At 38.5% G+C, this 21,407-nt stretch overlaps 2 protein-coding genes across 4 annotated transcripts in view; one reads left to right on the top strand and one right to left on the bottom strand.

Annotated features, from left to right (window-relative positions):
- The window catches only part of LOC107038294, a 26,249-nt gene extending 8,913 nt beyond the window's left edge, over window positions 1–17,336 (top strand). For all 3 annotated transcript variants that reach the window (XM_015257320.1, XM_015257322.1, XM_015257321.1), the window contains exons 2-6: window positions 3,637–3,709; window positions 6,469–6,698; window positions 11,913–12,201; window positions 13,680–13,898; window positions 14,092–17,336. In XM_015257320.1, coding sequence (XP_015112806.1) covers window positions 3,637–3,709; window positions 6,469–6,698; window positions 11,913–12,201; window positions 13,680–13,898; window positions 14,092–16,218 — 2,938 coding nt within the window. In that variant the 3' untranslated portion in view covers window positions 16,219–17,336. The remainder of the gene's footprint in view (window positions 1–3,636; window positions 3,710–6,468; window positions 6,699–11,912; window positions 12,202–13,679; window positions 13,899–14,091) is intronic.
- LOC107038296 (sodium-coupled monocarboxylate transporter 1) lies at window positions 17,152–21,407 on the bottom strand. Its single transcript, XM_015257323.1, has 8 exons — window positions 21,147–21,407; window positions 20,070–20,415; window positions 19,796–19,950; window positions 19,159–19,299; window positions 18,974–19,082; window positions 18,475–18,696; window positions 17,496–17,989; window positions 17,152–17,430 (listed from the first exon to the last, which is right to left on the bottom strand). Exons 1-8 carry the CDS (start codon window positions 21,350–21,352, stop codon window positions 17,349–17,351), a joined length of 1,755 nt encoding a protein of 584 aa, XP_015112809.1. The 5' UTR covers window positions 21,353–21,407; the 3' UTR covers window positions 17,152–17,348.

Here is a 21,407-nt window from a genome sequence, read left to right as displayed (position 1 = left end):
GAATTTTTTTTCATTTAGGGTAAACTGCCCAGTAGATGGACGCCTAAGAAAACCGCCCAGTAGATGGACGTTTGTTTTTTAGCAATTAAAAAAAAATTGATCGAAAAAAAATCGTCACTCAGGGGTTAAGAATCACAACAGTTGGTGAAAATTCAAAGCAACAATTCACATTTCAGTATTTTTTTGCGTAATTTCCTATCTAAAAGGAGCTCGTCCATCTACAGGGCAGTGGCCATCTATTGGGTAGCTTACCCTACTTGAGGATATCCAGGGACTTTGGCTGTTTTTGGATTCGAATGGAAGCAATGCAATTCTTTAAGATGTTCCCATTTTCGGGTTTAACATTTAAAAAATTTTAATCACTCTAGTTCGTAAGAAAATCGAGGTATCAATTTGTCTCTCCAGTCGGACATCAGAGCTTTCATTCTTCTTTCAAAAATTTACTTTCGCAGGAAGATTGATTAAATAATTGAAAAATTCAATTTTTGAACACTCGGAGTATTTTTTGTAAATAATTTATAAACAATACATTTTCCATCTTAAAAATCATTTGTTTGGAATCGCAACAAATTCATTCGTATTCAAAAGTTTACCGGGAGGCGATTGTAATTATTTAGTTGTAAACAACGAATTTTTCTTACGCAATTTAATTGACAAATTTGATGATTGAAAAAAAAATTTTTTTTTAATAAAAAAAAAACAAAAAATTGATGATTGCAAATAGTTGAATTGTAAACTGTAAAAGATACTCGGATATCCTTAATGTGATACGAACTTCTGTTTCCCCCACGTGCTATTAGAAATTATAATTGTTTGATGCTAGAATCACTGCAATCCGTTATACGGTGTTATATGAAAATATCAACACAGGTGCAATTATTTCAAGATTCGCGACTCATCTGAGACTGCAATTATCACCGAACTCTCGTATTTAATGCGTTAGTTTCACACGAGGAAGTCACGACACTGCAGCGGCCGAGTCGGAGGAGAGGGGGTGGATGACTCTTGTCAGTTGTTGTGATCACGTGGATTTTTATTCGTTATTGTCTTCATATTTTTCCGCTGGGTTTCTTCGTTTGATCTGTTTTGATTGTATTCACGCATTCGTTGAGAATTTTACTCCATCAAATTATGTTTCGTAATGAAGGATGTTGCTTCCTTAAGACAGTCGGGGTAATAATCGCAACCGTAAGCTAGTCCCGGTTGATTTTTTTAGCAAATGTAACGAGGAAAAATAATTTCAAAAAGTAAAAGAAAATTATTCATCACAAAAATTTGACACTGACAATAATTTTCATATTGGACGTAGAATTTTTATTTATTTTTTAGGTTTTTCTGAATTTCTTCTAGATTTTAATCTTCTCATATGACTATTATTTTTCCACCTGATTAATTATTATCAACAATACTAAACTGCCAATGAACACAAACTCAATGAGATTTTATTTCTATTTACATCAACTTTTGCTTACAATTTATATCTATGTTTATACTACTTTTAAGTAGTACAACTAAACTCTAGTGATTTCTTCTTTGATTTTGATTCCGATTTGTCGCCACTTTTTCTCAATTTTAATTTTCTCATATGCCTGTATTATTTATCCACCTGATTAATTATTATCAACAATATTAAACTGCCAACTGAACACAAACTCAACGAGATTTTATTTCTATTCACATCAACTTGTGCTTACAATTCAGTAGTGAAGCGGTAAACCGGGTAAAGTCGATTTTGACTTTTGATCAGTTTTTGATGAATATCTCGGAACCTAAGAGAGATAGCAAAATTTTTCTCATAACCTTTTTTGTAGAGCCAATTAAGGGCTATAAAAAGTTCCTGACAAAAATTTTTCTATCTCTTTTAGATTCCGAGATATTCGTCAAAAACTGGCCAATAGTCAAAATCGACTTAACCCGGTTTACCGCTTCGCTACTGAATTTATATCAGATTTCAATCCTCAAAATTCAAGCTATGTTTATACTACTTTTAAGTAGTACAACTAAACTCTAGTGATTTCTTCTTTGATGTTGATTCCGATTTGTCGACACTTTTTCTAAATTTTAATTTTCTCATATGACTGTATTATTTATCCACCTGATTAATTATTATCAACAATACTGAACTGCCAATTCACATCAACTGTTGTTTACAATTTATATCAGATTTCAATCTTCAAAATCCAAGGTATGTTTATACTACTTTAATTCGGATGCACCGGCTGCGTGAGGGGTAGTCTCCCTGCAGTGTACGGTATATCGATGGCACATGTATATACCACGACCGGAGACTTCGAACATAACGCGTGTGTCGGTCTCTTCGATCGTCCAGCACGGGGGGAGGAGGTGGTTTGTACTGTGTGCGCCCGTGACTAACAGCACACGGGTCAATGCCTCGGCTGTCCTCACACCGGGCGTCCTTTTCTCCTTCTTTTACGGACGTCGCTCTTCTGACCACTGTTATTTTCACTTCGAATAGGAGAGAGACAATCATAGCCCAATTCTAGTCCCCAAGAAACCGAATCAATTCGCAATCATCCAAACTGCAGAATTATTCCAGAGGCTGACAATTTTTTAAAATTAATAACCGAAAAATAAATTGTCTTTGAACACATCGAGATGTCAGAAGATTTTTTTTTCTCACCAGCGATTCCTGGTGACAAGATATCGGGGAATAATCGAGGGATTTTATTCTTTGAAAATACGACTTCTGAAACTGGAGAAAAAAATTGGAAAAAAATGGTAATCCAAGAGGTGATCGACACGTTCATTCCGTTCTATCTGGAAGGAACGACCGCATCGGGGCTATTTACCGTTTGAAAATCCCACGATGGGGAGGGGAACCGAGAAAGATAAATTTCCCGGACTCACCGGGTCCGTCGATACACATATCCAGCATATGTTGTGTGCAGACTGGAGAGCCACTTGACTGGCATCTTTCCTTCCGGTTCAATCGTGAACTGAATTCTCACCCCGAGTCTCAATAAATTAAACTATGCTAATTGAGCCAAACGATGAATTGTGTCTATTAGCGTTCAACTTCAAGTTTATATTTTTAGTCCGGAAATTTTTATCGTGTTTAATTTCCACTGAAATTTATGTTCGAATGATCGGAAAATCAATGAAGTTTTTGATTTTTCAGTTGAATTTTGTCGGTGAAAATTTATAAAAATCGGGAAAATTCACGGAAAAATTGAAAATTCATGTCATTTTATTTCTGAATATTCATGATGAATTTCAGTCTCATTTTCACAGAAAACTCATGAATTTCCTTGAATTCTATGTAAAACTTGACATTTCATCTCCATTTTAAATATGAGGTCTTTTCTCTTCTTTTTTTTTCATGAATATAGAATTTAATAAGCTCCATTCATTGACACCAATTAAAATTCAACTGTCCATTCGAGTCTTGAGGGACTCTGAACGCCGAATCATTTGGCAGAACGAAATAAAACACAAACTTTCATGACATTTCAATTAACGACAGTACTATAACAAAAAAAAAATTGAAGACAATAGTGAAATAAGAATAAAAAAAGAGAATCCATTTGGAATCAAATCGCTAATTTATCAGCACCACAGCTGCACTAATTCATTAAAAAAATGCAATTATCAACCTGTTTTTTTTTACTTTTCCAGCGAATCGGAAATGGCGCCAAACGCCGAGGAGGAAATGCTGGCGGTGAAGCCCTGGAGTCTCCAGCCGGATAAAGTAAATGTGAAAATAGAATTTATCATTGAAAAAATGATCTCCCATTGGACATTCCCGAAAAGAGAGTGCATTAATGAGCGAAATAATTCCAGATGACACTTCGTGCGACTAACATTCTTGCGAAATATAATGAATGAGTTTATGCTCTGAGTCCTCCAGGAAACTGTCGGGTTTATATCGCGATGATTGTTATCGTTAATCTGAGAGACTCATTAAAGACACTCGATTGAGATTAATTCCTAAATTCTCACTTGTAGGAAACAGTGTCATTACGAAAACAATGGCGCGCACTGCCAGAAAATAAATGTCTTTTATGACGTTTCCTTTTTTCATTAGGATAGAAAAGTCTCTGGATGATTAACGGAGAAGAAACAAAACCATAAATTAGTTTTGCGACATTACTTTTTCCTTTCTATTGAGAATTTTTTCTTTCACGGACTAATTAGCTTGAATTGATCAAGATTTTACCGGAATAATTGATCATTATTTCCACTATTATTTATTTAATTCTGAGTAATTTTATTGATTACTGAACTCGTTTTTCTCGTTGGTTCCCAATTCCAATAAAAAAGGAGTTTTGACGAATTTCAATTTTCTTAATTAATGAAAAATATTAAATTAAACGAACAATTTTAATATTCTTTGCACAGGCATAAGACAATATTTTTATCGTGCTTGTAAAATATAATTTCATGTATCGACAGTTAATGCAACATTTACGGGAAAAACATAATTATTTCCGCTGTTATTCATTTAATTTTGAGTAATTTTATTGATTAATAAACTCGTTTTTCTCGTTGGTTCCCAATTCCAATAAAAAAGGAGTTTTGACGAATTTCAATTTTCTTAATTAACGAAAAATATGAAATTAAACGAACAATTTTAGTATTCTTAAGACAATATTTTTATCGTGCTTGTAAAATATAATTACACGAATTAATGCAGTTAGAATCAGATTTACGGAAAAAATAGATCATTATTTCCCCTATTATTCATTTAATTTCGAGGGTTACATCTGCTGGAGGATAAGTTACTGCTTGAGTGCATTAATAAACTCCAGGTACCTAGAGCACACGTTGCGCTGATTACGAAAAGATGATAGGGGAATCAGCGTAAAATCCGCCATGATGGCAAAATAATTTTCACTCCAGCCCCCACCAAATTACAGACACGCAATTTATTCATTCACGGAGAACAACATCTATTTAAAATAGCAAGAAATCCCTCGCTTGCGTAAATCCAAATGCCTTGTTAGTAATTTTTATTTCAAACGAAGTGAAAAATTCGAGGCACAAGATGAATCGCCGCTATTCCCACATTATTTGCCATCCACAAGCCCATTTTATCCGAAGAAAATGAATTCCATGAAGTAATGGAAGATAATACGTAATTTTAAAATGCAACAAAATATCTTCCACCGCATTTCCATATTTACACCATTTTACAAGCGACAATAAATTTGTCCGTAAAATCTACCAGTAAAAGAGTTGCCTCGAGGATTTTCACATAAACATTTTTTGGCGTGAATATATGATGCTGTGGTTTTGTAAAGAAGGAACGAATACATGGAAATTTTTCTTTCCCTCCCCCCCTCCTCTTTTTTTTACTGTTGCGCTGGCCCTGCGAGAGACCGCAAACTAGAAATTTCTTCAGCCTATCCACGTCCTCTCCCCCTTCCCAATGAACGAGACGACCAACCGCAAGTTTTTGTACGCTCGTGCATACATGATCTTTTTTCTCTTTTTTAACTCTTTTTTTTCGTTTACCTTCCAGTCACCAACTTCCGGTGATAAATATGCTGATCTAATCGCTCCCCTCCTTACTCGTGGCTTCGTTTGTCTTCTCTTTGTGGCGAGCACTTTACAGTTCAAAATTGAATTTTCAGTGGTGAATGGATGAAATGTGTGATTAAAAACATTTTAAATTACCTACATTGTTGTTTTCCTGTAACAATGGCGGCCGTTTGTACAGTGGTGAGATAACATTTTATGATTTCAGTAAAACAGTGCACCCAGAAAAATGATTTAGTTGAATCAAATAAAGTTTATTTATGTCAAATGAATAAGATTATTTAAATAGTAGCAATCAACGTTTTCTTCATATTAAATAAAAAATGTTATTCCAAGTTTTGTTTGGATAAATATTTATTTGATACAAACAAAACTTGAAATAATTTTTTTTATCAATTTTTTAATAAAAAATAAATAAAATTGTTGAAAAATTTTTAAATTAAAATTTTTTATTTTCTATTAAAAAAAAATTCAATAGTAAAAAATATTTATTTGATCCAAATAAATTCTTTACAGAAAATAAATAAATTTTCTCTTTAAACCAAATAAATATTTATTTGACCCAAAAATATTCTTGAAATAAGTCAAAAAAAAATTCAAATCAAGATTTTTATTTCATTAAAAAAAACAGATTATTTTGGGTGTATGTCCTCAATAAATTCAAGATGTAATGTAATTTTCATCACCGCAATAGAGTCTGTAATAATGCTATTTATTACTCGTGATCGTGAAAATTATAGTACCTGGTGGAATAGTCTATGAAATATTCATGACGAAACTAATATCAGAGTGGCTGTGACGACGATAAATATACAGTTGTGTCTTTCCCTCGGTACTCATCACCTCCAAACGACTTGGGATGAATTTTTTGTGCACCTCAGCCTCTCGTCGAGAGGTTTTCATGATTCATAAAAATCGAAACATCTTGTCAATACTTTGCGCTCATACATGCACTTGTGGTTAACGCAGGAACGTCTCCGACCACCTACGTACAACGCCGAGGACTACGCAATTGCGCTGAGGCGATGGGGAAGACGACCCATGACAAGTGTTCAAGACTCCCAGGGCACTCTACCGTCCACAACGAGCTCTTCTTCGGGCTATGTATCAGGAAGTGGAGAGATGACATTGAGGCAATTCACATCAGTCAGTGAACTTCTCAATAAACTCCGAGCCGATCTCAGATTAGCATTTCCAAGGTGAGAAGACATTAATCCAAAGGCGCCTTACAGCCACCTAATGGAGTGCGCTGTTGGAATTTTTTTTAATTGCTCGAAAGATGATAGTAATTCTCATGAGAATGACATTGAATCGGATTTAGGGGAAAATAGTTACGGAATTTAAAAAACAAAATGACATGACATCTCCATTTTTTCCTGAATTTTCCTGACTTTTTTCAATTTTTGCGGAATAATTGAAGTGAAAAGTCAAGTATTTTATTGATTTTCGGATGATTTGAACAGAATTTTAATGGAATATTTGATTTGTCTATGACAAGGTTTTCTTGGCACGGATTTTTAGGAAAAATTCCCTCGGATTTTCTAGGAAACCTGAGAATTGGCTCGATTTTTTTCGAAAACCGGAGAATTTTTTCGAATTGTTCAGAAATCCCGAGAATATTCCCGAAAACTCGAGAATATTCTAGAATATTCCAGAAAGTTCCAGAATTCTCCAGAAAGGAGAATACTAAACTATAATTTTAATGATGAAAAAAATTGTTCATTATTTTTTTTCAAAAGCTGAGACAATTTTATTATATTATTAAATAAAAAACCAAAATCAACTTCAAACTCATTATTCACCGCAAAAATTCAAATTAAAACTGTTGAAATTTTTTTTTTCCATTCAAAAAATTTCCGACGGAAAATGGTATTACCTACAGACATTTTTTTAAATTCTGTCGCATGAAAACTGCAAAAACTAAAAAATGAGAAGAACGCAATCGTTGTTTCTCTGTAATTTCCATCGCCAAAGGTCTGAAATTTTCAAACCACGACCGAAAATTCAAAATCGAAATTTGGTGTCCACAGAACCCCTAAAACAACAAACATAATATAACTAGGCAAAATAGTCCACTGACAAAAAAAGTTCCCTCAATTTTAAACAGGGGCTTGACAAGCCAACGAGTGCACGATCCTCTCGTTCATTTTTTCGCGAATCTCATTAACAATTCCGCGCAATCCACAACAATGCGGAACCCCGGAGCGGAACGTTAAGCTAATTACTACTTGATCAACGAATGGAAAAAAACTGCTTTGCAACAATATGCGGGGCACCGACGAAAAGCTGTAGGAAACTCTGCAGCGGACCGGTAGCCGTCGATACCCATCGACCAGGCAGATGGAGGAGCAGAAAAAACCGCCGATAGAGCAAAAAAGCTTCAGCACAAAGGGAAAAGTAGTGGAGTAGCCGCAGCCCCGCGAGTCCGGCGGGATTGCACTTTATGTTTAGTTTTTATGGATACCCCATCATTACACACTTCTCTTGCTCTACCCCTGCCTCTCTCTAAACTCACTCAAACTCATACGCACGCAGAGTAAATGTCTCAAAAAGTGGATAAAAAAGTGTAAACAATTTATTTCAGCCGCCGGGCTTCTGTTTGTTTTTCGTAATTTTAGTATTGCAATCAGTGCTCGAGAAATCGTCTGTCATTTTCTCATCACAAGCGCCACTCGCGATAGCCGACAGCATCTGGCCGACGTCTGCACTCTTGGCCCACATAAATGCGTAATAATCCGCGTGGTACCGCATGGTCCTCGTAATGCTGCCACGGGATAAGTGGCGCTATCACTGATACTGTAACTGCACCGATACAACGCGCCGCATTTTTATGATGAGAGCGATACTGCGAGAGTCAAATTAATGTAAAATACATTCAGAAGGAGTGAAGTACTGCAGAGCAGCAGTTGATGGACATAAAATCAATTGGGGTCGTGGTGAATTTCAGTTTACAAAATTAAAATGAAATATAGAATATAAATTTAAAAAACAAAATAATACGGTTTCATGTTAATAAAATATCAATATAAATATAAATATATAAAATATAATTAAATTAAATTTTTTCTTGACTTCTCGAGTGTTTCAGAAAAATCGAAAGCATTAAGATGTTTTTTTTTAATTGCAGGAAGTCAATCAGCTAGTTAATCAGAATTTGAAATTAAATTGCTGAATGGCAACAAAAAAATTGTTTTTAGAAAACCAGGGAATTTCTTCGAATTTTTTATAAAACTCGAAAATATCTTGAAACTTTATAGAAATCTCGAAAATATTCTCGAAAAGTCGACAGAATTCTAGAATTTTGCAAAAAAAAAATGCAAAAAAAATATAATTTAAAAATATAATGCAAAAAAAATCAAATAAAAATCAAAGTGAATTCGAATTTAGAGAGAAAAAATCCCGCACTCGGGATTTTGAATCCGGAAAGTTCCAGAATTTTCCCGAAAGCTCTAGAATTTTCTAGAAGTTTTGACGATGCATACTAAACTATGCGCCGTAGCAATGTAATAAACAATGTAATAGTAAAAATACTACGTTCTGTGTGAATCGCTGCCAAAGGCTGAGCAACAGATTTATTATATTCAAGATGTATTGTCACAGTTAATGCCCATATTTCACCCGGTCTAATCAAAGCAGAAGCAGAGTATCCTCTACATCTCATACTAAAATTTAGAGGCATACCAGTCTGGGCGGAATATACAGAGTTGCATGTGCGGGTTACAAGGGACTACCTGGTTACCTACAAGAAAATAGACATCGGTGGTATTCATGCCCTGGGTGAGGGGAGCAAGTCGGTGTCTTGAAACATAACAAACGATGCAGTATAACGCCAACTCGTCGGGGTGCACGGCGCCGACTCGAGTTTTATTTCCGAGGTCGAAGGTCCGAGGGTTTTCTTCACTCTGAACCCATTGTTTGTGTCTTCAAACCTCTCCTCTTGTCCCTCTTTTCTCGTCCCTTTTTTACTCGCTCAACCGCCGTTTCTCACTCCCTCAATAGTCCCCTCCGAACAAGAAAAACACTGACAGAAAAAAATTACTTTTATCACGAGAATTTTATTTGAACCGACCATCATTCGCTTGCTAATTCTCAAATGAACATGATTTCTTAGTGAATACCAGTTATCTCTTCTCGAGGTACATTTGATTGGAAGAAATCGAACTCTAGAATTGAAGTTCCCTGCATTTGTCGCTGTAATGAGAGTATTTGATTTCTCTCCAGCCAAAAGTTCGCCAACTCCAGGAATTCGTTGGTTCACTCAAAAATCAAAATTATTCTCACGACTAAATACGTTGTTATCTCAATCAACACGATCATACGTCGTCCCAAGTAAATTATAATTGAAGTGAGCATTTCGTATGTCGAATCAGGACGAATATTGTCACGCGGAAAATCTTCGAGATTGTAGTAATGTGACTTGACGCCAAGGGCTCTTTTATTTGACTCAACTAAACGCATCTCAAGAAGAAATAACTGATATTACCGTAAGATCTTATTTATTTGAAATTGTTGCAAGAAATTGATGTGAACCAAAAATAAAAATTCATTTTGTTCGCTACACTATGCAAAAACACCTTTAAATAATTAAATTGTTAATAACTATCAACTGCACAACTGCATTGCGGGCCACCCTGCAAATTCCTACGTCTCTGGCGCACAATTTTAACATGAATGAAGCCACATTAAACACGAGTGCGAGACAAAAGTACTGCCTCCTGGACACATCGATTCAATGGGCACTAGCAGTTGCTTCCCAGTCACGTATTATCATGACTCGTTGGCTTCTCTCTATCATTGTTCCTCCACTCTTTTCCCATCAATTCTATAGACCGAACAATTTTCTCGGCAATTGACGCTGTAATTTACTTCCAAGTTATTTATTAAATACAGATGAAAATGAATAAATTAGCAAATAAAAAACCCGCGAGAATTCATTTAGAATATAATATTGAGAACGCTTTTAATCTCTCGAATCATTAGGATTCAATGAGTTATGAATGAGCCGGGAGAAAAAAATTAAAATAATTATTTCTACCGAGGTACGTTAGAAGACACGGAATAATGTGGCGTGCCACAGTACCATCATCCATTATGGATATAGACTCTTAAATATTCAAAAAGTCGATTGGAATGGGTGAGGCGTCCGGTTCTACGATATATTTTATGATACTGCAGTGTCGATAGTCGCTCCAATGAAAAAGAAAGGGATCGGAACGATTCGATGTGCACACGTGCTTCATATATTATCATGCACAAGCACCTGAGACACTAAAATTCATTCACGTCTCGATCGAAAGGATTTTCTTCACAATGTACTCAAGTACATTGTTTTCTTCATCACTACAGACAATTTTTAAAATGTCCTACCCCGTGGGGCTTGATGTATGTCAATTTTAGTGAATAATGTTACGTTAGATTTCCGAAGGAAAAGTTTCAGGAATGCATTGTATTTTTTTTTAATTTAATTTGTTCGGCCTATTGTGTCATTAGATTTTTTATAAATGATGATAGCATACATTAAAAATATTAATAATATAATATATATAATATTAAAAATATATTAATATATTATTAATATATTATTAACATTATTTAATAATAATAATAATAATAATAATATATTACGTATACGATATTGTGCTACATTTCATATAACATTATATGCATTATAATATAATATAATGTAGAATATAATACAATATAGTATTATCGTAATATCTTTAATATATGCTATCATCATCTATAAAAAATTTAATATCAATAAAGGATTTTCAATGTGCGAAGAAGACTATAAAAATTCTTGGACACAATTCCTGTTATTCTCTATTCTCTGGAATTCTCAGGTTGAAACAGTTAAATATAAAGAGTTTATTGCAGAACAATTCATGTTTTTTTGCATGGGAGAACGTTCGGTGATTGGGGAAAAGTATTATAAATAACGAAAAGATAAAACCAGCTGAGAAATGCCAGGAATTTTCAACTTCCTCTTGGCAAAATGCAAGTCAATAATGGGTACATGGGAATCGAATTTACGAATGAAATGGGAAAAACAGAGTTGTGGATTTCCGACGCACAATACGTCTGTGTTGTATCAGCAAAGGAATCCGTAGAGCGACTAGCTGGACAGGAAATCCCGGGGGTAGACGACACGTCTTGGATGTTTTGATGCCGTTATGTGGCTCTCAACAACGCAATTAAATCACCACATGTTGGACCGAGGATCTGAGCAGTTGCGGAATGGAAATGCGTTATTGTGTCTATTAATTCATTCGATTAACCAATTTCTGCGGGAAAATGTGACTTTAACACTTGCATTTTACATTTTCGTGTGAATGAAACTGTTCTTCCTCTAAAATTTCGTGTGTGATGAGAAACATTGATGGAAAAATGACTGGACCGATTTTCTGTTTCAGTTTCGTCCAGGAATTTTCGTCAGCTCCAGCCGACGGGATAACTCTCCTCCTCGAGACCCTTCGGGGGGTTCAATTGGTGCAGAGTACCCCCCCATCGGGCCAAAATGGCCCCAGAATTGGCACCAGGAGGGCAGCCCTCGACGAGCTCGGGTGTGTTGAGTGCTTAGCGGCGTGCGCGGATCGATGTGCTGATGCACCGCGACTCCTGGCACAAGCACAGCCCGGACTTCTCGCCCTGGCAGTTTGTCTTACCAGTAGTCTGAACCGGTCTCGGGTTCTGGCTCTTCAGGTACTTGTGGATTCTCCCGTGTCCAATTGACGCGCCTTGGCGTTACCGTTATTCCATTTCCAAACATGAGTCACTGGATTTTATTTTCCGTATTCCCCCCTCCACCAGAGACGACATTCTTTCTATTGACGATTTCAATTGACGATATTCACGTTCTGAGGCGGAAAAATTTTCCGGTATTTCCCGCACGGAAAGCAAATATATGAGACATATATATCAATTACATGCACATGTATGTGCGCGAATATATTCAACATATATTTTGTATACAGCATTTTCTGCCAAAAATGATTGTTCGCATAGATCAGTAGCGAAGTGGTAAAACAGTACAAGTCAATTTTGACTATTGACCAGTTTTCAATGAATATCTCGGAATCTAAGGGAGATAGCCAAATTTTTATTATAACCTGTTTTATGGAGCCGATTGAGAGCTACAATAAAGGTAGTTATGAAAATTTCGCTATCTCCCTCAGATTCGGGAATATTCCTAAAAAAGTGAGAGATAAGTCGACTCAAACCGTTTTACCACTTCGCTACTGATATATTTTTTCTTGAGGGTTTGGGTGGGAACGTTCAATGGAAAAGTAGGTAGATGAGAAGGCTTGTTCAGCATAACCTGCAGCCTTCTCCGACTGTTCGCCATTTTATCATGCATTAGTACGCGACAAAATGGCGCCGCTGTCGAGTGCAAATGATCGATGGCTACACTGAGTTCGTTATTATTTGAACAATAACTGCATTTATAACTTGAGAAAAGATTATTGTTTTACGTGGGACATGAAACGATGGACTTGATTAAGAGGAACGTCCTGCTCCATGAGTAAATTAATTCGAATTCCTAATTATCGAATTCCTCAATCAATCGAGCAGGTTTCCCGAACAATCGATGAAACAGGGGAATGTGGTTGAGTTCAGTTATTCTTGGTCAGGGGGTTTTTGGGTGCCCGACCGTTATACTGAAGTACCCTTCATACGGACGTAACCGTAGGGAAACCAGTTTTGGGTCCTCCAGAATGTATCGACGAGCGGTTCTTTCTTTCACGTTCAATTCATCGGTGTATTCACGTTTTACTTAACCAGGCCAGCTTCACACAAGGATATCAATAAATTTTTTACATGAATGACGAAAAATTGAAGAACGCGAGCGCTATTTTATAAACAAATTATAGAGAATATTTCAAAGTGAACACATTTGAAAAATGTTAGAAATTGGAGAAACAAAAAAAAAACAGTTGATGAAATGTTGAATCTCCATCGAAATAGTATATTTCGTAACGAGCTAAAAAACATTTTTTCACGAGTTACGAACAATATTTTTCATCACAATGTGGCGGAAATTGGACTTTCAAGCACGCGGAGCGTGCCGAAAAGTTCACTTTTCGTCACAGCGTGATGAAAATAATTTTTTTCGTAAAAACAACGTTTGAAGTATAAAATTATCATTTCCCCATTTTGCTATTCAAATAATCTGTTCCCAGCTATTGACGAAGGTATGCCAGACACCCAGCGGACACTCGGCGGTATCTGAAGCGGTTTCGACCTTGAGATTGAGATACGGCGAGGGTGGAAGATTCCGATTCCTTGCCGGAGCCCTCCTAGCCCCGAGGGCAGCGATAGCGCTGAGGGTGGCCGGAATATCCTTTCTCAATGCCTTCTTAACATCTGCCTCGCGTACACAAACAAGACTCTACATCCAGGTAATTATCATCAAAATAGTTTGCGTTAGCTTAAGTCATCATCATAGATGGCCCCTACATTTTATGCGCGCGCACAGCGCGGGCCATTTCCCCACTTTCAAAAAGGAAATAAAAATTGATATCCCACCCCCAGACCTGTAGTCACTACTTTGCATAATAAACGTTCAGCCATCAAGTGTATCTTTTCCTGCAGGCTGAGGCGTGCGAGGCGGGTCTCGAGCCCCGGGTCCTCCAGGAGTGGCTGACGGATGTCGACGGTCGCAGCGAGGACGCCCTGATGGATCTACTCAAGAAAGAAGTGCTCAAGTGGTCGCAAAATTGTGTTGACGTCGATGTTCTGCAGAAGCGACTGGCTCGAGCCGAAGAGACCTGCTCAATGCTGAGTAACAAAGTCTCTCTGCTGCAGAATCAGATCGAAAAGCTTCAAATGGAGAAGAGAAACGGCTACAACATGGACGATCGAAAGCTGAAGATCATGAAGAACGACAAGAAGACTCAGCGATTGTCATCGAACGGTGAGGACGAGGGGATAAGCTCCTCCGAGAGATCCAGCAGCCCCGAGGACCTCCACCAGCCCAAGACGATCGACAACGACAACGACAAGGAAACAACGATCGACGACGTTATCGAAGAGCTGAGAATAATCGTCAAAGACGCCGAGGAGCAGGACCGAATGGACCACAAGAGCCGAAAAGACCCCAGTCAGAAAGCCAAATTAATCAAGATGAAGAGCAAATCGAAAGCCGTGAAAGACCTCCTATCGAACATCGACACTAAAGAGATTCCTGTGAGTTACTACGTCCGCGATGAGCAACAAATTCTCAACGATCAAGCCCAGTATCCCTCGGGCGTCGACGGCGGGAGCTTGAAGATCGTTGTCAAGGGCCCCGATGTCGAGGAAGCGATAGTCCCGGCGATATTGTATCCCCAACCACCCAGGAGGAGTCCTCCGTGTCTCTCGACGATCCTCGCGACGAGGCAGGAAGACTTTTTGGAGCATCCGGCTGTCTACAATCTTCAGGACGACGAGGACGGCGAGGAGGAGACCCTCGGCGACGGCAGCGATTCCCTTCTGAGCGCTTCCAGGCTCAAGTACAACAGCAAGAATCAGGAGAACGTGCAGGGGTTGTACCCGGGCAAGAGCGGAATTCAGGCGAAGGGGTTCAGCCAACAGGAGGAGGAGAATAACGACAGCAAGTGCAAGAAGACGATCAGAAATTTCGACGCCTCTCTCAAGAATGGCCAGGATAGCTGTCTCATGTCGAAACACCTGGATGTTTACCATCACTTCGAGCCCGCGACGAAGACCAGTAGTTCGAGGTACAGGACGAGGGATCCCGAGAGGAAGAAGCTCCTCAGAAGATCCGTCTCTCACGATATCTTGAGCTCGGAACACTCGAGCCCTCTGTCGCGACGCTCTGGAAGTAAAGTAGAGGGCAGAATACGGAAGTTTGAGAGTATGAATTCGTTCGATAACACGAGTTTGAAGAACTTCTCCCGCAATTTGGCCGGTGGCAGTAGCCAGAGGAAATCAAATCCCGAGAATTGTCGGAAGATCCGGCGATCGGAGTCCTGTCATCACGTTTATAATCCCGTGAGAAGGGACAGCCGAGCTGGGAGTGACAGTGGTCTTCATTACATCACAGATTTCGATCTCGAGCCTGTGATGACGATGAGAAAGCCTGAGCTGGCGGAGGGGGAGAATCAGATGACTAAGTCCTTGGACAGGATAGACGAGGGACTGGACACGATGGTGGACATTGTTATCGGGGAATCTCAGCGGTGGACGCAGGGGCGGGTAGCGAGCGAGAGGAATTCCAAGGGTTCGAGATCTTGTGATAAGGGAAAGGGGAGGCAAACGAACTCGGGGAAAAGAGGGACAGGCAAGGAGCAGGGGGTAAAGGGTAACGAGGGCAAGCACGGACATCTGAAGAGTGATCAGCTCTACGGGGAATTTCATCCATCGGGCGCTCTGAGGAATGATGAGCTGTACAAGGAGAGGGCTCGGTGGAGTGCCGAGGGGGCCAGTCATGAGATGACGTCTTTCGAGAAAATTCATAACTTTGCGAATAATAATGGGCCGCTTATCACGTCGTTCTATCAGGAGAGGGGGATGAGCAAGTTCTCTGTGAATGAGGCGGGTATTTTTCTGCCCGCTGGGAGACCTTACGACGCTTTTGGACTGGGGAAGAATCGGTTCAACGCGGGAAAGTACTCGGGAAATCCAACGGTCGACGAGGGGCTGGGGGGCAGGAGAAACTCGGGGAGCTCGGCTGTTAAGAGGGGAAAAGTCACGGATATTATTTCGGGTTTGTACTGAGGAGAATTAACGAGTTAATTGGTAGATTGGTTGAGGAGTAAGTCGTGATTGGTCAATACTCCCTTACATCGTTTCATATTTTTGGGAAGTAACGATTGACGATGTTCAGGAGAGAAGTAGAGTATTCGAAAAATGCAGCCAATTTCGTGAATTTTTTTTCGCGTATTGTTTAATCCATTTAGGCCCCCCTTGCCAAATTTCAGAAATCCCGGGTTCGGGACAACAACGAAAATAAATTCTAAAGTTGCTTCGTATACATGAGGTTAAAGGGAGCATCGATAACTCGTACATTTTCCCTACATTATCGACCAGTCGGCAATGTGGAAAAAATACTTAAATTATCGCTGACTCATTCAATCTCGTGTACAAGCAACAACTTTAAAATTCATTTTTGTTGTTGTCCTGAACCTGGGGTGTCTGAAATTTTGCAAGGGGTATCTCAATGGACTAAATAATATGTCAAAGAAGTTTCATAAAGTTGGCTGCATTTTTCGAGTATCCTACTCCCCGCAAAACATCGTTAAAGTCCGATATTATAATAATTTAATAATGAATTCAGTGGCGGAGCAAATATCTCGGAATCTAAGGGAGATGGCAAAATTTTTGTCAGGACCTTATTTGTAGGGCGAATCGAGGGCTGCAAAAAAGGTCATCACGAAAATTTCGGTATCTCCCTTAAATGCGGAGATATTCTCGAAAAACTCAGCTACGGCCTAAATCGACTTGAAACATTTTACCACTTCGCTATTGAATTAAAAAATATTGAATATTTCTCGGGTACGTGGGTGGGTAAGTGTAGGTGATGGATGGACTTATACGGTTGGATAAGGAAATTACAATTTCAGTATGTAAAACACATTATACGAAATCCTTGTTTGGAAGCACAGAAAACAGGAATTTTTACGTACATGTATAAAGTGGTACAGCGATGAATGAATTTGTAACGTCTCATTGCTTTAGTATTTATTTCTTACAAAGAAAAGTGCAATATTTAAATGCTGGTTGAGATGAAGAGAGAGAATGCGCACGAGAACGCAATAAGGAAGAAACATTTACAAAAACACAAGGATATAAATACTGTAATTGATAATCTGTGACAGAAATATATATGACAAAAATGAGAAGTGGATTCATTTATTTTCGCCACTGGTCATTGCGACTGTGTCGACGTCCCTCAGCGGAACTTCCGCGTACTTTCTCCTCCGCAAAAATCTACCCGAAGAATAAAAAAAACAGATTAAGAGTGGAAAATTTGAATGGGGCGATCGGTAATTTACCTTTGAATGCACGGAGTAATGTGATCGGGATTAACCTCCGAGATATCAGTTTCCCCCAGCAAAAGGCTGACAGTAATTGACAGAAAGAGAGTGAAAAAAAATCCAATAAGTGTGTAATACAAAAACGAAATCTGATAAATCATCGAGGGCTCATCGTCCGGTGAAATTGGTGGTTGCGTTGGAATGATGGTCTCATTCCACGGTGCAGCACAGCCATGCACATTAACCGGTAATGGATCATTCATGATTCGTCCCTGGGACTGGTACCACTGAGTTGTAAAAATCAGCCATGCCATAATGCCAATGGACAACAGGGCGCCGGTAATGGCCCCTCGAGTTTTAACCCAAGGCACCATCATGCCAAGGACAAATAGTCCGAGGACCGGGCCGTCTAGCAGGGATTTCAAGGCTATTCCCATTTGGAAGACAGTCCCTAAATGCTCAACTACGAATACCAGACCCCCAGCCAGGCAACCGAATACAACAACTATTGCCTGGAATAGAGTTTAGTTAATATATCTGAATGTTTTTCGGCAATTTTTATAGGAATGGAAGCGAAGAAATCTGAAATGTTCAGTGAATTCTCAGGTTCATCACCGAACAAAGTACGAAATTCTCACGTAATTTTTCCCGAAGAAGTCAAATCTTACAGAAATTTGTCGGCTTATTATGCCTCGAAAATAAAAAATTCTCGAAGGTTCAACAATTCCGTTCCTTGTCCGCACAGCGGTGAATCATTAGACGGCTGGTTAATTTTTACGGAACAAATCGTAGAATTTACGTGGCGATTCGCAAAATTTCAGTCCCGACTCGCACTTTTTATTGAATTTTATTTCGCTCGCGATAATTCGCGAAAGACTCATTAACAATCATCAGAAAAAAACCTAAAAATTATGTTTCGAAATGTAATCCTTTCGAAACATAATTTTTGTTTTTTCTGATAATTGTTATTGAATTTTTCTCTCCGTGTGCAACTTGCCTTCATGATATTTGCACCGATGACTTCCTTTCTGGGGCCCTCGGGGACCCAAGGTTCAATAAAATCTTCATATAAACTCCCCGATACGGTATTGAGATTAGCGCTCATCGTCGACAGAGCAGCGCTGACTAAACCCGCTAGAAATAGACCTGGAAGTCCGGGCAAGTGTCCGGCCACATCCATCACGTAATAAGGGAATAATTGATCGTCCCTGTCTATCGCCTGAAATCATTCGTAAGGGCATCACTGTCCAAGACAACACGACGATTTAGGGGAGGATGGGGCAAAACGGCCCCCCTTCAATCGTCAATATTTTCCGATTCAATAATCCGATTGGGATGAGTTAGAGCTCGTTTTGAAGAATGAAAAATTATCTTCAAAATGAAGTTGAAACTGGGAATTTTCACAATGTCATTCACAAGTTATTGACAATTGAAGGGGGGCCGTTTTGCCCCACCCTCCCCTACTTGAAATTTTCAAAACAACAACGGAAAATCACATCAATCGCTAGAGGATCGCAGTCGTGGTAATACGCGTAAATGATGAGTCCAACGAATGCTGAGAGACCTTTCAACAGCACCATTCCTGTTCCCATGAGGACAACCGAGCTGCGAGACAAAAACAACAGGATGAGAATTGATGACTCGGGTTTTCAATGAATGATTGAGAATTTGAGTCATGTACATCACCGCGTCCCTTCGGCTAGGCACCGCTAGGCATCTCTGCACAAATCCCTGGTTGATGCTCATGTGGCTGGTGAAGTGGAACGTCATTCCGATAGCCATGCCCCAGAAAGTATTTCTCTGGAAAGGACTGGGATCCATGCTGAATCGAAACGGAGAGAAAAGTTGGAGAAAAATTATCGCAATGTGGACCTCACTAACATCTAGGGAATTAAGAATGACCGCAAAGCCGCGAGGAAAAAAATACACTTGAATTGAGTATAAAATATACTTGATTCAAAAATAATATTCTTGATCAATACCTTATTTTAAGATTTAAAATGGCCTGAAATACGATTTTTCAAAAGTTTTAATTTGAAAGTTTGATTGAAAAATTTTTTTTTGCATTAGATGAATTTTTATTCGGCACGGAAAAGTATACTTGAATTGAGCATAAAATATACTTGAATCAAGTATATTTTTTATTCCATGCCGAATAAAAATTCATCTGACATAAAAAAAAAATTCCAATCAAATTTTCAAATTAGAACTTTGGAAAATGGCATTTGAAGCCATTTCTAATCTAAAAATGAGGTTTTATTTTCTGGCTGTCTAGATCAGTATACAGAAAATATAAACAAGAGTATTGGCACCCTCACTTGAAAAATACGAGTCGTCCCCCTTCGTCGGAAATTCTGACAACTTCCAGAAATCCGCCGACAGCTTTTACTCCCAATCCTATAATGACTAAGAGACCACCGCACGTGATTGACAGTTGTATTGTATCCGTCCAGACGACAGCTTTCAATCCGCCCTGATAATATCCCGTGCAATTAAAGTAAAATAAATTCAATGAAAAAAAATTTGAAATCTTCAATTAATTATATGAAGGAAGCCCGTTGAAGAATTTGTAACAGAAAAAAACGGGCTTACAATTGTCGTGTAAGTAATGCAAACAATGCAGAGTATCGGGGAGAGTGCATGAAGGCTGAATCCAGTGACTTGAGAGAAGGCTAATGCTGGGACGTAGACAACCATCGGTACAAAGATCAACAGAGAGATACTGTAGAGAAATGAGCAGAGGAGTCTCACTGGACGGGCGAACCTGACCTCGAGATAACCGAACGCACTGGGAATTTGAAGCTTAGAGAAAACAGGTAGAAATATGTAGATCGTTGCCAAAACCATAAACAAAACTGTAAAAACTACAGCGAAGTATTGAGAGCCGTGGAAGTAGACTTCTGTAGGAACGCCGAGCAATGTCATTCCAGAAACGTGACTGGAAATTACATAAAATTAACAAATATTTTTCGCACACGGAGAGAAATTTCCTAGAAAAATTCTAGTACGAGTACTGGAAAAAATCACAATCCACCGTCTGTGAAAAATTCTAGTGCTGTTAAGGATGTTCTACACCCTTTCTGCCAAAATTCACGTTTTTTCAATTTTTCTGGCAAACTTATGATGGAATTGACGTGAAAAAATACAACGTTTTTGCGTTTTGTCATTATTTAATGACTGACGAAATATTAAGGTGGTGCGAACATTTTCCTGCGTTTTCTCTAAACTTTTAAAAAGAATCACAAAACTGTAGAAAAAACGCATGAAAATTATCGCACCACTACGCAACTTCGTGAGCCATTAAAGAATGACAAACCACAAAATCGTTATATTTTTTCACGTCACTCCCATCGATAATTTGCCAGAAAAATGAAAACAACGTCAATTTTGGCTAAAAGGGTGTCGAACATCCTTAAGGTTTAATTTCTTGGTATTTCTGGTAAAATTTCTGGGGACTTGTGTGAAATTTTCACAGAAATACTGGGAAAAATTCACGTTTTCCCCAATAAAATTTCTAGTGCCGGCACTGGAATTTTTTCCTGGCCGTCACTTTGCGCCTCTTTACCCGTGCAAGCACTAGAATTTTGCTAAAAAATTTCTCTCCGTGCATTTTTTAATGAAAATTGTTCCGAAAAATTGAAGCAAAGCAATTTTTCAAACCTACTTTACCTCGCTAGAATGCTCATAGCAATGGGGCAATAATTCATAGTCTTGCCCCCAAGAAAATACTCAGTCGTATTATCCTGTTTTTTGAAGAATCCAAAGTAAATGCCAATTGCCAAACTGACGCCCATCAGGAGCGTGAAAAAAGTGTAATCGATCCATCCAAATGTCAAATACGCGTACTCCAGGCCATTGGTCTTGTTAATCACCATTTCGTGTGATTTTTATCTCTTCCAAAAATAATTTCCCAGTTTACGAACGATACAA

Source organism: Diachasma alloeum, unplaced genomic scaffold (assembly GCF_001412515.2).
Source record: "Diachasma alloeum isolate Michigan unplaced genomic scaffold, Dall2.0 Dall_scaffold_00279, whole genome shotgun sequence".
Lineage (NCBI taxonomy): Eukaryota > Metazoa > Arthropoda > Insecta > Hymenoptera > Braconidae > Diachasma > Diachasma alloeum.
Note: the sequence above shows the minus strand (reverse complement) of the source record. Positions and strands in the feature narration are given on the sequence as shown.

Coding starts and splice junctions, on each gene's coding strand:
- LOC107038296 (XM_015257323.1), bottom strand. CDS start 21,352: ATGGTGATTAACAAGACCAATGGCCTGGAGTACGCGTATTTGACATTT. Junction 20,416..21,146: donor GCTATGAGCATTCTAGCGAG/GTAAAGTAGGTT, acceptor TGTAATTTCCAG/TCACGTTTCTGGAATGACAT. Junction 17,431..17,495: donor ATTACTCCGTGCATTCAAAG/GTAAATTACCGA, acceptor TTCTTCGGGTAG/ATTTTTGCGGAGGAGAAAGT.